At 32.9% G+C, this 17,833-nt stretch overlaps 2 protein-coding genes across 4 annotated transcripts in view; one reads left to right on the top strand and one right to left on the bottom strand.

Annotated features, from left to right (window-relative positions):
- ninaB (neither inactivation nor afterpotential B) overlaps nt 1–17,833 on the bottom strand; it is a 43,233-nt gene that overhangs the window by 7,894 nt on the left and 17,506 nt on the right. For all 3 annotated transcript variants that reach the window (XM_074186164.1, XM_074186163.1, XM_074186165.1), the window contains exons 2-6: nt 16,324–16,452; nt 13,641–13,755; nt 3,451–3,562; nt 3,113–3,259; nt 2,018–2,220 (exon numbers count right to left, since the gene is read on the bottom strand). In XM_074186164.1, coding sequence (XP_074042265.1) covers nt 2,018–2,220; nt 3,113–3,259; nt 3,451–3,562; nt 13,641–13,755; nt 16,324–16,449 — 703 coding nt within the window. In that variant the 5' untranslated portion in view covers nt 16,450–16,452. The remainder of the gene's footprint in view (nt 1–2,017; nt 2,221–3,112; nt 3,260–3,450; nt 3,563–13,640; nt 13,756–16,323; nt 16,453–17,833) is intronic.
- thoc5 (THO complex subunit 5) lies at nt 7,789–10,065 on the top strand. The gene has a single exon (XM_023165040.2). The coding sequence runs from the start codon at nt 7,918–7,920 to the stop codon at nt 9,952–9,954; it is 2,037 nt and encodes a 678-aa protein (XP_023020808.2). The 5' UTR covers nt 7,789–7,917; the 3' UTR covers nt 9,955–10,065.

The following is a 17,833-nucleotide window of genomic DNA, read 5'->3' as shown; positions in this document are numbered from 1 at the left end:
CAAACGTGATGGCGAGCGATCGCCCAGGTATAGACTCTCCCAACTAAGTTACTATTGGAGCCCCTTGCCGGCTAGTGTCGTACCTATAGTTAGTTTTAATTAGGGAACTACAAAAAGCTATATTCAATACGATAGAAGTAGATCCTTCCAATGGTACTAGGAAGATTGCACATTCAAGCCAACAATCCATTTGTAAAGTCTTTAAAAGAAACCTCATTCAGCCATTTTACAATCACCAAGTCCAAGGTCTACTACCTCGGAATTTTCACCCAAGATTAATTCATTGTTCACGAGGTGCTATTGTTGTAAATTGTCCCCTGGTCTTCGTCGATCGATTGTGACCTTGTTCTAGGTGTCGCGTCGCTTCGCAAATATTTCTATCGGCTTTCGAAGACTTCCATCGGGATATACTCGTATAAGCACTAAAAACAGACAGAGGAGGCTAGTCTAGTTGGAAGTGCGGTATGAAGTGAGCTATTAAGGTAATAGACATTTGAATATTAGTCTCAAGTTCAGTTGAAGTTTTTGTATAGTACTGACAGTGTAGTAATGAAACAAAGTTGAGTTTAACTGTACAGTGTGGTCAATTATTGTCGAACATACGGGGAAAACATAACACTATAATAAACATTCACAACAACCATTTTTGACCCGACAAAAATCCCTACGTTATTAAAAAAAATCATTTTCAGCAACAATTGACGCTAAACGTTTGGGTAAGAATTATTGATGACTACTTGAATGGACCATTTTATTACTAGATTAATAGGTTAATCTTACACGAACTTTTAGTAGAATCATTTACCCATTTTGTTAGAAAAAGTACCCTTACTTGTAAGAGTCAGCATGTGGTTTATGCACAAGGGTACCTACTCCAGCTCATTTCATTGTTCTTGCTCGTCAGCATCTCGACATCACCTATCTTAATCGCTGTATTGAACTTGCAGGACCTCAACACTGGTTAGCTCGCAGTCCTTCAATGAATCTTCTAGATTTCTATTTATATGGTCATCTGAAGACTCTCTCTTATTGAAATCCTTAACTAGATGTGAATGACTTGAGGAATCCAATGATTGACAATTGCAATGTCATAAGGAATACTTCATGAGTTTTTCAATGACGATCAATGACAAATTGTGTATTTTATCATCAGAAGGTAAACATTTTGCTGATTTGCTTTAGAGCCGAGATTGTTAATTTTTTATCCCATGTTTTTATTTTATGTTATGTTTTCAGAATGAGGTAAAGTGAATTTTTTTCTCGAAATAGAAATTAATTATGAAGAAAACACAAGATACAAAAAAATTGAGATTTTTAGTTGCTTGATCTAAAAAATATACAGTGGCGTATTTTTTCCTCAATATTATTAGCTGTGGTGCTGAGACAGCACTTGATCTAATAATTCGAATCTAGTTATGACTACTAAATAAGCTCCTTATTATATTTCAACTAACTCTAGCAAGTTTCAAGCAAACCGGTTTAAGGATATTTTCAAAATTGTTTTTTTAAACGACCTGTATCTCAAAAACGAATCAACTGCGGATATAATATGTTCATAAGAACTTTTTTCTTCGAACGACCTTATGAATCACCCTCTCAAGTTTCGTACCGTAGTTAGGAAACATCCTGTATACATTAAAAAATCATTAATATTATCCAAAGAAATTATTTCAAAACTAAATATTCAATAATCTGATTGATATCTCAATAATCAAAATCGCTAAAATAAAAAATCGAATTCAGGAGATTCAAATTTGGGATCGCTACGATACCAATTTTATATTCCACACACATTTCTAGGGACATTTTTTTGAAAAACGTGATGAGTTGATGGAGTGCTTGGAGCTGCCAATAATAGCACATATGTATATGTTGGGATAAGCAGAGCTTCTACGATAAAGAATGATAGTTCGTTATATTGATAAACTACTAAAAATAAATTTTGTATTATATTCATGTTACATTGACTGATACTCAAGCGCCTAGATTTTGGAATTTCTTGTTTTCTTTCACTTACCGTCATTCATTACATGAGGATGAGACGTATGGTTCACAATGGATACATATTCCGAAACATTCACTCTACCTTCCGTCGCCAGTGTTTCAGAATTTATTTTATGAATAATTGGAACTTCTGTGAAAGCATATAACTCGTCTCCGAATGGATACACAGATATCATAGCATTGTCAGATGTTTCTTTTTTGAAAATTGACGCAATCCTGAAAAGTGACAAATATCTATACACAGGTTACAAACTACAGTAGTATAAAATAACTATGTCCGCGCTACAGACACAACAATATATTTAACACTAGCAAAGAATAATTATATTATCAAATGTTTATTTCATTTCCCGTTGAATTGGCTTCATTAATTGTCACTTAACTTCGACCGATGTCTCTGTGGCTTTTGAGTAACTAATAATTTTAATTTTTTCACAATGAATATTGGATTTTTCATTCTTATTCCTACATTATAACGAATTTATTATTTTCCTAGCATCCACGCATTCTTCTAGAAATGATATGAAATCGAGAAAAGTTAATGCAGTCGAGCTACTAGAAAATAATTCCATGAAAATCAAAAGATAAATAGATAAGTACTATTCTGATCACAATCATATTGATTTCAATTTAAGAGCCACTGGTATATATATATATATATATATATATATATATATATATATACATATATATATATATATATATATATATATATATATATGTATATATAAATATATATATATATATATTTATACATATATATATATATATACATATATATATATATATGTATATATAAATATATATATATATATATATTTATACATATATATATTTATACATATATATATATATACATATATATGTATATATAAATATATATATATATATATATTTATACATATATATATTTATACATATATATATATATATATACATATATATATATATATATATATATATATATATGTATATATAAATATATATATATATATTTATACATATATATATATATATATATATATATATATATATATATATATATATATATATATATATATGTATGTATGTATGCAAATTATGTTATGAATATTTTTTATTGAAATACCTTTGAAAGATTGTATGACAAGGGTCGTTCACCGATTTTGTGCCAAATTCTGTGAGAACAATCCTCCTGGCAGACCAATTTTTCTGAAATACCTTAGATTGTAGAAACCGACACTGATAAGTTACTTTTCCATTATTAATCCCAAATCTGAAACATGGAAAAACCCTATTATCCACTCAAATGATATTTGGGTCCTATAAAATACTATATATATAATCCAGTTGTGTGTTATTGAGATTGAAAAGTGAGAATAAATAACTTCAATGTACCTAAATTATGGATAACGTCTTCCAAATTGACAATAGAACAAATTTTGATTATAATCAAAAAAATATTACCTATGCAGAAGTGCTGAACTGTCGAATAGATGAATAAATTCTTCCTCGCCAACTTTCAAGGAACCTGGACCATTCCGTATCAAAGATCCATTCAACCATTTCGGTATTTCCCCTGTAACGATTTATTATATTATATTAGGAACTATTTTGATACTTTCATAATGGTGAATATTTAAACACAAAAGAAAGTGTAAAAGCGTTACTCTCAACAGGAAATAAATCAAGAGTTGGATATAAAATATGATTTATATAAATAATGTAAAAATACTGTGAATGAGTTTATGTAATAATTATCACAATGTTGTAATCTATTTCCCTCATGTTCGTAGAAAAAGATAGGTTCTCCATTCACAAGGAATTTTGTTCAGATTTTGGTGACTGTCATGAATCTTTGCATTTGTACCATTTGCATGTGTACGAGACGCTACCAGTATGTCCTATAAGTGTAGTGGTCCTGTCGTGATTAGAAAGTGCATAGAGATAACAAAAAGGCTACATTGCCTGCAGGAACTTGAGTCTGACTTTCTCAAAGTCTACCTTTTGATAATTATTCATAGGAAAAGCTGGAGAGATACCTATTCTAGTAGAAAATGTAGAAAAAGTAGAAAATAGGGCACATATATTTTTCTGACTGAAAATTTTTGCAACCGCATCATCCGGATCATCCACTATTCGTTACTGATTCCATCCAATCCTTAATTATTCATTGTTTATAGACATAGACATAGACATACTTTATTTGACTACGTTCATGTAAATTACATTTGTAGCAAATCATATTACAAAAATTTAATTTGAAAATAAATCGCATTTGTATTTCCAGAAGGAAAAAAATCATGGAGTCAGTCAGAAACACTGAATATACAGCTCGAACAATCAAACTCTACATAACATTAATAACTTAAATACGATTACCTATAGATATTAACAAAAAATAAATAAATATCTGAACTTTTACGCCCTTACATATTTGCTGCCTTATGATCTCTTAGACTAGAACAATTACCAACAAGAAAAATATACCAACAATTTATTAATAATAGGAAAATTTACAAAGCATTAATAACATGAACATAATTGATCAAGGAAATAGAAAAAATTAATATCAGTAATGAATTGATAGCTTTCACCAAGAAACATTATTAGAACTATGAACATTTTATCACAATGGAAGTAGGTAAGTTGGCTTTTTATAAAATAAATTTTTTTCGGTTTATTCAAACAGTTTTTGTTGGTTCATGATAATGAAGCTAATGCATATGATTATATTATTTTGTATTATTTTCAATGGTTTAAATATATTTTCTTAGTAGCTCTTCAATAAAATATCGAAGTTTGTAATAAGAAATGAATGAACTTCAGTGCGCAACATAAATGTTATAGCTTCTTTGACTACATATAAAAAGGTTAATAAAAGAAAATCAAATTCAGATATTTTCAAATAATATTTTCAATAAATTTGCAATAAATATTTATTTATTTCTCTAGTTTCAGTGGCAATTATTGTATCTGGTGTAGTGCCCATCTATAAATTTGGTTGCAGGTACATACGGTAATATAACCATATTATTTTTATGTCAATATAGCTGTCGAATCAAAATTAAATATTTAAGCCATCTTTAACACAGTTGGCTCTAGATCAATTTGGTCCTCGACTGTGTTCACTTGATTTTCTAGTATTTCTATTGGTATGCTTTCAGGAAAAGCTGAGTATTGTTCAAGATGGATATAAAAATTCTGCTATGATAGACCCCTTCCCTATGTAAAATAAATATTTTGTGAACACAAGTAATACGTAGTGTCGAGTAACTTTGGCCAAGTCACAGTTGATTGACGAAGACCAGCGGCTGCCAGCGTAATTTTTTCTTCGGGAGTAATTTACAAAATTAAAGGTATGATGAGTAATTTTCGATATTGAATTCAATCATAAATTTTTAGAAACGTAAGTTTCTTGAAGTAGAAAGCTTTTCATATCTGAAACAGCTAATCTGTGAAAGGTAAACTACTATTCAGGGCTGATTTTTATTTGAATTATTAATATTCTGGTGGTCACTTTTTCTGGTTATCAACTTTTCTGGTTATCAACGTATTTTCCCCCAATATATAACGATGGTGGAGTTGAATTATTTGCTGATGATACCACAATTATATACTCTTGGGATAACTTCGACAAAATTCATGATGACATAATACATAACATGAAAATAATTTTAGGTTGGCTTCAAGATAATAAATTAACCCTAAATTTCCAAAAATCTTCATATATGAATATTTTTTGAATGATTATTGAACAGTTGTACCAATCCTATAATTATTGATAACAATTCAATAAGTTATACCAATTCTATTGAATTCCTAGGATTATATATTGATGAAAATTCATCGTGTACAAAAAATATTGAAATTATTCGAGAAAAAGGAGCATCCCTTATTGGTATTCTTTACAAAATCAGGTACTATATTTTTCTTAAATTTTTGAAAAATATTCTTTTCAGTCTTATATATTCACAGCTGCCTTATCTAAGTTATATTTGGGGATCAGCCAATTAATCCACAATAAAACCTTTGCAAACTAATAAATGCATACCTATATAAATTATACTCAGAACCAACAGTGAATTTGTAGAAACCAAAAAAATTATTAGATTTTAACACACTATACAAACAAAAATGTGTTGTTTCATCCATTCAATAACAACAATTTCAACAATTTCAAATATAAATTTCATAGAAATTATTAATAATCATTTTCATAACACTAGAAAAACAAAATTGTTATCAGATAGTAATTTCAAATCCAATTTTGGACAGAAATCAATTTATCATGATTAAATTATAATATATAATATAATTCCTGAAGAAATAAAACAATAAATTGTCCCTCTTAAATTACACTATGGTACGAACATTTTCATCGATATTGAAAAATTCACGATCGAACAAGACAAAGGTAAATTTCCCACTTTGAATTGAAAATCGTTAAAAACATTTCTTTATTAACAAGGTTAATTCAAAAATTTTGCGGGATCCCAAGCTTTCAAAATAACACAAAACTGGTTATAACTGATAGGCTGGCATTCGCTGAAATTGGCTGAATTGACGTTCAAAGGTTCAGTAGTAGAAATTTTTGAAGCTACTTTATTATTTGATTGTGAAGTATTGTGTGTTTATTTCGTTTTCTTTATAGCTTATTCAAATATAAAATATTTCACATGTATAAAATCTATGCAGCCAATATATAAAATCTATTCAATTTTCCAGAAATGTCTTCATATATTGTTTAATTTCTTAAAAATTGAATATTCAACAATGAAATACTCTCAAGCAAGTTATTGAAATATATCATATCTTCTAAATGCTATACAATGTCCAAAACAATTAATGCTACCAACGCAAGACCAAGTTGGTGTCATCAGGAAGTTGGATTATATATTGAATTACTCAAAAATATGCGGGGACTCCGTCAGACACAGCGCGTTCATATTGAAACGTCTCCTATACACTTCATCGCTGCTCAATGCTGCCTACTCTGTATACTTCATGGCTGCTTAATACTTCATGACTGCTTAATGCTGCACACCCTGTATACCTCCATGGCAGACATGTTTATTCTTTTACGTTAGCAGCCATGTTATTTTTTCTTTAACGCTGTACACCCTGTATAACCCTATGACTGCCATATTTTTTTATTCGATGAATGGCAACCATGTTTTTTTTCTTTAACGCTGCACGCGCTGTATAGCATTTGAATGAAGCGTTTTGAAACAACACCCTGTATACCCTATGGTTTTTCGAAAAGCAGCCGCCATGGGGGGAATCTATATATTTTCTTGCTGTTTATGTGAACGAAGTATTCTGTGATTTAAAATAAATGAAATGTTGATTGTAAAATCCATGATTTAGGTTCATTTTTATTTCCCTCATTTGAATTTAATCATATACGATACCAATGAATATCACGCATTCATCTCTTTATACATGCTCTTATGGAGTGTGAGAGAATGTATAATGAATATTTTTCTAGTTTAAAATATCTTTTTCATCCTCTTGAAAATAAGAAAATACAAAAACATTAAATTCATTCTGAACTTGTAATATTTTTCAAGTTTTACTGATTTCTATGTTTTAACTACTATGCGGAGTCCTAAAAACATGTAGAATATAGGTAGATCCTAATCGGAGAACAGTGTCGTTAATAAGATATAACTTAGTTCTAGACACGAAATGCGACAAGTATTCATGTGAGGCGAGTGCTCTCTATGCCACTTCATTGGCAGGCTTAGCTACTTGACCATTGGCTACAAGTTGCGTCGTTTGTCATATACTGAAGAAGACTAATTGTACGATACGATACATAACCTTAGTTTATGAATTGGTTTTTATTTTATAATGAATCAATGATATTTTCGTAATTACTGTTTATTATTTACTTCAAGAAGTATTATTTTTTTCTGAAAGGTGTTCAAAATGGTAAAAGAGACTAATCTGAAAAAGAAACGTAAAACTACCAATTCAGAAGCTGAAATCGAAATTGATATCTACAGAAAAGTAATTGCCTTTGAAGAAAAAGAAGCTGAAAATCGCCAAAATGAAATCGATGCTAGCATTCATTTCGAATCGTGTAGAGACATTAAGGATATGCTGGGGGAAATCTACAAACAAAAACAAGAAGATCCCTCAATGAAAAATTCCAACAAAGAACTGCAAACTGATATATTCATTAAACTATGTATTATTAAGAAATTGAACAGATTCGATAAGATCAGGCACGTTTTCGGAAGAGAAACTATGGCAGGCGAAAAGCAAAAGTGCGATAGCATCAAACTGAGCTATCAAAATCTGGTTTATGAGCTGCATCATCTGGTAGCAGAAACCAACAAGTGTCTCGCTTTCAAATCCAGAGATGAAGACATTGAACTGGTGCCATTTGAAGATTTCATGAGGGATGCTCCGTCCTCCTTATCAAAAAAGTTCGATAGTTTTAATCCTCAAGACAGAGAGCAAGAGCATAGCTTACGTTTGGCTCGTTTGGAATGGGAACTTATGCAGCGTAAAAACCTAGCCCAGCTATGCAAATCTCTTCAAGAGGAGCAAAAGAAAATAGGTCAGGTTCTCGTCGATCTAAAAGAGAAGCTGAATGCACTTCGTCCCCTACTTCTGGATGTAATAAACTCTGCTAAACCGCTCCAAGAACACCTGGATATATCCTCAAAGGAACTGCGTGCCGAGCACAAACTATCTCACCTTCTTCCCGATCCGCTTTATATATTCTATGTCAATATCCTATCGTACACTAATGTTTACGATCTGAGCTTGAATGTGGAGATACTTGGAGATGTGGAGGAAGCTGCCCAGTGGAATGAAGTACAGGACCGCGATGATACACTTGTCGAGGATGAAGGTTCTGAGCAAGAGGCTGATACCGCCGAAGTTGAGGAGGTTGTGGAAATGAAAAAGAGGCGTCACAGGAAATCATTGCATCAAGTCGATCCAATGGAGGAGAAAAAAAAATCGCTGCTAGAAGTTCACCCCTTGAGTGTGGAAATTACTGCAAAACTGAACTGTGGAACATCAGTGGTGGCTACTTTTCAGTACTGTACCAAGTTGAAGATTGTTACAGTAACCTCTAAAACTAATATTTCTCCTACTATCACGGGTCATGCAGCTCGAGAAGTCCTCTCTGGAGAAAACATTCTCAGCGAGCTTGTGAAGGGAGATTTAGGCTTGGACAGTCCCAACCCAATTTCTAAGTTCCAAATAAAGAAAGTAGGGGTGACTTCTTTCCAGTCGCTTGTGCCCCAAATCGGTTACGCCTACCATTGGGCTCAGAGGGTGTGTGGCATGGATTTTCTGACAAAACAGGTGAATTGCCAAGAAATAGGAAACTCGAATGTAGAGAACATTGTCAAAATACTGTTCAAGCGCCTAGAAGCAAAGTACAACTTAGCCTGTCAGCTTCAGATGTTAGAACAGAATACATTACCAAAATTTCCTGACATGGAGAAGTATCCTTCAAATCCTCAAACATCTTTGACGAAATGGTCTTCAATTACCTACCAGAAGTACTGTCAGTCAAACTTCACTCAAATGTTTGTTGAAGATGAATTTGTGTCTCCCGCAGATTTGTTTTACTCTTTGGAGCTTACCAGAGGAAATGCCACGTTGCATGTTCTAATTGCTATCAAAAACAACTACCCAGAAACCTCACCTCTGTTTTCTCTCTGCCTGAACTTCAACGGTGTTTACGATTCAAGTAATAGCGATGAAATAAGAGAGCTGGAGATGATGGTGAATGTGAACCAAGAAAATGATACTGTTCGCTCGGCATGGGTTCTATCAGCTCGTCTGACTCTTTTATGCTCTTATTTGGATGTGTATTTGGAATCCTCCGATGGCAAGGCTTTCCCGCAGAGTGTTACATTTGTTAAGAATATTTGTGGAAGAAACAGGAAGAGGCCTTATAAGTTTAGGAAGATGGGAAACGGAATATTCACACATTACTGACTCGATTTTTAGATTTGTACATTTTATAATTGATTTTAAGTTTACGAATACATTTTTTTTTTAATTTGGAGAGTGTACATTGCTTTCCATATAAATGTGTGTTGTTTTCTCTATTGTTCAGTTATATTTTCCATAATCCCAAAAAACTCAGGTTTATACTGGGTAAATCAGCATATATAACATAAGTATAAAAAGAAACTTATCTAAATCATAGAACAAAAAAAGTACGTTTGAAGGTGATTTACAATTTTTCATGATGAATTTCACTAGTTCGGACTTCCATTGTCTAATATATAAAATGATTTGAAATCCCCGAAACAACTATTGTATTGTTCTATTGTTAGTATCTACAATCGTCTTCGGGTGATGACTGGGTTTCAGGGATTTCAAATCATTTTATATATTAGAGAATGGAAATCCGAACTAGTGAAATTCATCAGGTTGATTTTCGCAACTTTATTTTTTCTTGAAAAAAGATTATATATTCACAGTATAAATAAGACCAGACAGTTTGATGTGATTCTCAATGAATTGAAATCATTTATGTATGAACGGGCGTAAAGTAGCACTTTATTGCCCGGATTTGCGCGCGTAAAGTAGCATTTTACCGCACGTGGACTACTTTATCGCCCAGCAGGTGCTAAAGTGAATTTCAATCTCATTTCGATAGAAATCTATATTCCAATGGTTTCAGTAAATGCAAAATTTTCGAAACATATCTGAATTATACAGGAGTACACATTACGAGTCGTGAATCCATTAACCACCATCATCAGACTATCAATATATCTATTATACTTATAGGTAACTCGTAAAAAGCTATCAATCTTCTGTATCTACTGATATCTCTATTATCATGTACATTTAAAGTAGCTTTCAGCATGGAATAATATGACCACATGGAAGAGGGCTTAAAATATCTAGATTTTTCCAGAAAATAGGCAAGAAATGGGTACACTCTCTGTGTAAATCTTATTTTTTAAATTATTCCCGTTGTACCACCTCATGAATTCCTCATAAACTTAGATAGATATATCTACACAATAGCTTGAATAGAAAACATGAAATCAGACTGTACTGGGCTACCAATTAATTAATCCTAATCTGTGGCCTAGGTTGAATAGTGATAATGCAAAACCCAACAGAAAAACCCTATATACACATAAAACTGTATTTCCATGATAATGTACATATATGTTAAAATCATATGAAATAAGGGGGGCTTGAAGCATAGACACATTTATGAAAAAATGAACAACATAAAAATTCTCCATATTCTTCAAGGATTCCATAACACAAGCACATATATAGGTATATTTGACAGTAGGTATAGTTCATCCCTTTGATAACGCTAACTTGATTAGTGAAACGCTCCCCAAAAAATGTTGCAGTTCTGGGAGGAATGTTTGTGTTAGATTCATGGTATATGTTGAGTTTTCAGTTCTACCTTACCTTTCAGAAGAAGAATTACATCATATTTTCTAGAATGACCATTCAGTAAAAAATTGAATGGTTGTATATGCACAACCAATGTAAATGAACCTTAAAGGTAAGTGTTTTATATTTACTATATGAGAATTGAAAAAAACATTAATTATGTAGGTATGTATTAATTTAATATTACAAAGTTTACAGAAACGCACAAAAATTATATAGGGGAAAAGTGTACGAGATGATCCGTTGAGGGGAGATGATCCTGTTATATTACATCGAAACTAGTAGTGCTATCTAGTTGTGACAGTCAAATTCTTTGAGGAAATTGAGGTATAATACTCTATTTGGTTTTTCAACAGCATGGAAACAGTTGAAACCACATAGATTATAAATATGTTATCGATCATTGAATAAAAAAGGTTATGTTGGGGCAAAATGATTACCTATGTTACCGGTGTAACATAGCGATACGATTACCTAGGTAATCGTATCATAGGAACATTTTTTTTAACAATTTGTGTTTTTATGTATTTTTTCTAATAAATTTGTTTTAATCAATATGAACTGCCTGCATTGTAGAGGCAACATGATCTTGGGACCATGTTGCCTCTACCGCAGAGAGCATCTTGGACACCGTGGTGTACAAGAGGTTTTTTTCATAACGTTTTAAAAAATGGTGTTTATAATAATAAAACAATTAGATATATAAATTTACTATGGATAAACGTATTTATATCTGCAATAAGTAGATTATCATTTAAACTACAACAATTCTCTCTTAGGTGAATATCTTTCCCCTACAATACTGCATCACAAAAATATATCAGCCAACATCGAATTAACTTGAGGCATTCTCAATCTGCAGATGTATTGAAAGAAATTATCAACATTCTATATGTTTTAAGAACGAGATTGATTGATCAATAACATGTCACTTTGACAGTATGTAATGACATTGCGTTATTCCAAATAATGAGTGACATACGATAGAAGGTCGGCTGTTGATATTTGTTTCCGAAAGCCATATTGACGATCTTTCAAGATGTTGAAGGCTTCCAAATATTTGAGGATATGTTAATGGTTTACGGCTTTCACCATGATTTTTGATATCACTGATAGCAAAGCGACTGGTCTATAATTATTTGGAAGTTTTTTCTTGTCCTTTTTGGGAATAGGCTGAACACCAGCAATCTTCTAACCCCTTTTTTCTAAGACGGGTTGAAATGTCAGCAAAATACTGATGCGAGTTCATTTGGGCACTTTTTAAGTACGATGACGGGCACTTCATCAGGACCAGACGCCTCGTTGATATTGAGCCGTTTCAGTATTCGCCTGACTTCAGTATTCGAAAAGTAATTTTCGGCATTGTGGATTCTAGTGTGGGAAAAGTGGGTAGTACCTTTCCCAGAAAATAACTGTGGAGTGAGACGCAAATTGTTCAGCTAGTAGATTATTTTTTTCTTTGGCTGTTGTTGCAATTGAACCAAATCCGCTTGTGTTAGACGTGAAATTGTGGATTTTGTGTGTTTTGATCAACAGCTTTAGCTATCGACCAGAAGGATCTAGACCCGTGGAAATTGGCAAGCAGTTCATCCCCAATTCTCTGATTGTGAAGTTCTTCGCTTTCATTTATCACAGTTTGTAGCTGTGAGCATTAACGAATCTGGGTCGGTTTTCGGTACTGGGTTTTTTACGCCACTACCGGTAGGCGAGATTGTTGAAGTAGCGTTTTATTAGGTCATTTTGACAGCTTGTTCACTCATTTTTACAATAGCACCGTTATAAGTAACAAATTGTTTTCGCAATTTTTTAGGTAAATTTAATGAATGATTTTGTGCCTTTCCATATGGTATATCACTCGAATCTACTTTCTATTTAAAATTCCATCCCATCGCTATGGAGTTGAAGGCATAGTCTGAAAGCAAACTCCTTGTGTCCAAGCATTTTTCGCTTCAAATTCCGAACAAAAGAGAAAAGCTAGGTGTATAGGTAATTTTCTTTCGACCACTCTGTATAAAGTTTCCAATGTTAAGAGGTAACACCTCGTTAATCCTCAGCTCGCTCAAGTTTCGACTTATGAAGGTTGTTCTCAGGGGCCGACAGGCGGTTGAAAAGAAAGTTACTTAAACACATTTTTTTAAATATTTCAAACACATTCACTATACTGAATTAATGTAATCATTGTCTAATTGATCTTTATCAATAAGTTTTATTTATAATGACGGTTTTCATTTCTATATTGTAAAACCTACCTGAGACTACCCCTTCCAAAGGATGAATAATTTCTTCTTCGCAAGATCTCAACCAGATATTAACATCACAGTTAGGATATAATTTCTCAGAACCATCGCTTGAATCTTTCTTTGTCTGAAAATTATATATTTTTAATTTTTTTTAACCTTATTTCAATGTTGTTAACATGTGTAATCTCAATTAAAATAATTCAATCCTTCTACTTGTTAAAAGTTCAATGGTTAATTCCCATCTTGCTCAGTTTCAAGGGTTCGCAGAATAGCATGCGAACTTGTTATTACTAATAATTTGAGAGTTATAAGGTCTTGGGAATCGGAGACAGATAGATAGATAAGAGACACCCTTATCTATCTATTAGACCACCTGAAGCTACTAGTTTAACCAGTTTCAATCCACATGATGTCAGCTTTTTTGAAGTAGAAAGCCAAAACCTTTCTTTCCCAAAAATTAATCTCTTTTAAAAATATATCCTTTTAAATTTGACTAAATATAATTCCAGTAGGTTGAGTATTTATAATAAAAAATATCTTCCAAACAGATATATTCACCAATATATTATAATTTATTTATTTTCTCTAACAGATAGAAGTTATTCTTTTAAAGTTAAGTAGAGGGATGGGAATTAGTTACTTACAATATTTCAATAACTTTCAATAAAAATATTTATTGAAAGTTATTGAAATATTGTTATTTATTTATATCTACTAGGATCACCAACTCCAGACATTGTAATAACCATACTTGACACGGACTTAAAAAGCAAACTATTCTTTTTCAACACAAATTTTACTTAATACTTTCTCAATAGATAATGTTGCAAAAAAAGTTATTTTTCATTTTCTATAAAAACACTATCTATTGATCCTAAAATTTCATTAAAAAAACTAAAAAAAAGCCACTCAAAATGCAAGACCGAAAATGTGACTTCCAACCCCGGTCTCCCATAGAAGTGTCCGGCAAATATTGCGAAAGTACTAGTTCCAACAACTACGAATCTAACCACCATCAATCGACTAAAAGAGGGATAATCAAGACTCTATTAGACCATGCTTTTGAGCTCTGTAATAGGAAGAAAGGTTTCAAGAAGGAACTAGACATCATCAAAAAGGATATTCAATGGAATGGCTACTCCAAAGCGATGGTGGAACAGAATTTGGCTAAAAGACAGCAGGAGCCTCGCAAGGAAGAGAAGCCGTCAGAACCAGTGCTTGTCTTACTTCACTGCATCAGAGGATTATCGGAAAGGATAAGAAGAATTGGGTCCAGGTACAACATCAGAACCTGCTTCAGATCTGGAAACACTATCCGAAGCAGCCTCACGAAAACCAGGGCACAAAACGCGGACTGCGATTCCAAGAATTGCATTTACCGGATTCCCTGTGAATGCGGAAAATCCTATATCGGTGAAACTAAGAGGCCATTAAAAGTCGCATTGCCGAGCACAAGAAACACACACAGCAAGAGGAATCCAGCAAATTAGGAATAGCAGAGCGTGTTTGGATCCATCAACATAACATCGAGTGGTTCCAAGCTGAAATCATACACAGAGAGGAACATTGGTTTAGGAGGAAAATTAAAGAAGCCGCATACATGTTGTCCAACAATATTTTCAACCAAGCTAGCGTAGAGATACGCAACATATGGAAACCCATAATTAAGCGAAAAATGGCTAACTCCCGCCAAACGGTCATCTCCCGCTAAACCGGTGAAGCGGAAAAAAGGAAAGCAGAGATAAGTGAAGGTACTCGAATGACCCATAAATAGTCATTTCTCGGAGAATCACTCCAGTCATCACCCGAAGATGATTGTGGATACTAACAATCGAACGTCGTGAAGTAACATGGCTTGGAATCTCTTAATTTTTTATTTTTTGTTCAATTGCTCTATTTTTACCTGTATTTCATTTCACTTTAGGGTTTTTTCTTTAATATAATTGTTATTTTCAGCTATTCCCTTTTAATTCTTCTTTTATTCATTCTTTCAGGGATTTCAAATCATTTTATATAATATCAGACAATGAAAGTCCGAACTAATGAATCTATTCTGATTGTTGCAAGCAATTTTGCCAAATTGTAGATGAACGGCTGATGGGAAATGGTGATTTCCGTGTTTTTCAGATGAATGTGCATAGCATCAATAGACGAAGGTATTGGCTGGTATTTTTGGAAATTTCTTTCGAAGTCCTTTTTTCTTTCCGAAATTTCAACAGATGATATGCATTTTGATTTACTCCAGTTAGTTCTTAATGATATCATAGAGAATGATCCTGGAAGAAATTAAGAGAAAATTATCAACGAGTCTAACTCACAAAATGTGCGTGCTTATACACACAATAAGTTTCGATACTACTGGATAGGACGAAGAGTTACAGTTGAGTGGTCTTCTCGATCACCCGATTCAAGTCCTACATATTTTCTGTGGGGACATATGAAAAACGAAGTGGGCCGTGCTCTACCCGACTCAGTGGAAGATCTGTGAAATTTGGGAGGACTAATCATTAATTTATGTCTCCAAAATGTGTTCCAAAATGTACGATGCAGTTTATAGGAAATATTTCAAACATGAGTTGTGAAATACGATGCAAATACGTTGTAATGATTTGATTATATTCAGATATCATTTTGCCAATATTCTTTAATCACTCTTTCAATTCACTAAGGTGTGAAAAAACAATAACCTTACTTCTCTCTGCAGGAATCTCAGCGTTTTCCTTTGCGGCAGGGGAGACCAGGACAACACAGGAGTACTGGCACCGGAAGGGCACTTTTCATCACTGACGTCAAGCAGCTTTTTATTCGCGGAACTCATGGTCTGCAATGAAAAGATTCCCTTGTGAAACACTGTGTTATTATCCTAATGAAATTATTAGTGAAGGTCATCGGCGTGAGGGGCAAGGTCTACTTATAATCTAATAATGTGTTATGCAACAGGGAAAACGGTAGGACAGGGTGATTCTTGGTTCAGGAGATTTTCGTAGATGTAATGCTATAAGTACTTCGATTTGATCAGGTATATTTCGATAGCTTGTTGCACAGTAAACGAGAATTTTTGATAGCAGTTACCTGAAAAATCGATCAATGTTGGTGTTCGGACTAGTCAGTCCTACTGTGAATTCCAGGAATCAAACGTTTCAAGTCAATCGTTATTTTTTCAACTTTCTCAAAATTATTGTTAATGTCGGAATCGTCTTTTTTTATAAACTAACCATGAACAACCAAAACGACTACTTGAATTCATAAATAAGCATAACATCATCAGTGAAAATCAATTCGGCTTCCAGAATAATAAAAATACGCACGATGCTATTTTCTCATTTCTGAATAAAGTTTAAGATGAGTATGTCGGTGAAAAGACTGCCGCAGTATTTTGTGACCTGTTGAAGGCATTTGACTGCGTTGATCACAAAATACTGCAGAGAACAGAGGTGTAACTCACAAATGGTTCGATTCCCACTTGATGGGACGGACGCAAATGGTCAAAACAACTCAACTTTCAAAGGGAAATTAATTCTGGAGTTCCACAAGGTTCTGTGTTACGTCCCATTCTTTTCTTATCATATATTAATGACCTCACCAAGCTTAATATTTCTGGGAAGTTCACCTTATTTGCATACTTTGGAATAATAAAAACACTTGTGAGTTGCACAAAATAATATCTGCCGACTCGAAAAAAGTTCAAGATTGATGTGATTCAAACATTTTATCATTTAACTCAATTAAAACAGATTTATTATCATTTAGATGCTCAATCAAAGAATTTTTTTTGAAGACAGATCACTGGAATCTAAAAATAACACTAAATTTCTAGGAGTGTTCATTGACCAGAATTTAAAATTTGTGGATCGTGTTAAACAACTCACTAGAAAAGCCTCCTCTGGCTGTTATGCGGTTAGAGTGATTTATAAAGAATTAGGGTTCAGCACTGCAAAGATGGCGTACTATGCACTTATAGATTCTCACTTACGCTACGGAATACCGTTTTGGGGAGCATGCAGTCCAACTTTATTCAAAAGTCTACTAATTTTACAGAAAAGGGCAATACGGTATATAGGAAACCTTAAACCAAGAGACTCATGTAGAACCTTCTTCAAAAAACATAATATTCTAACGGAAACTGCATTATTTATACTGGAATCTGTGTGTTTAATAAATAAGCATATATTAAATTTTGCTGCATCCTATTCCCATTATAA

Source organism: Leptinotarsa decemlineata, unplaced genomic scaffold, assembly GCF_025532065.1.
Source record: "Leptinotarsa decemlineata unplaced genomic scaffold, Ldec_3_MD MMD2_tig00078422_RagTag_RagTag, whole genome shotgun sequence".
Classification (NCBI taxonomy): Eukaryota; Metazoa; Arthropoda; class Insecta; order Coleoptera; family Chrysomelidae; genus Leptinotarsa; species Leptinotarsa decemlineata.
The sequence above is the reverse complement of the archived record's forward strand: the minus strand, read 5'-3'. Positions and strand labels throughout refer to the sequence as shown.

Coding starts and splice junctions, on each gene's coding strand:
- thoc5 (XM_023165040.2), top strand. CDS start 7,918: ATGGTAAAAGAGACTAATCTGAAAAAGAAACGTAAAACTACCAATTCA.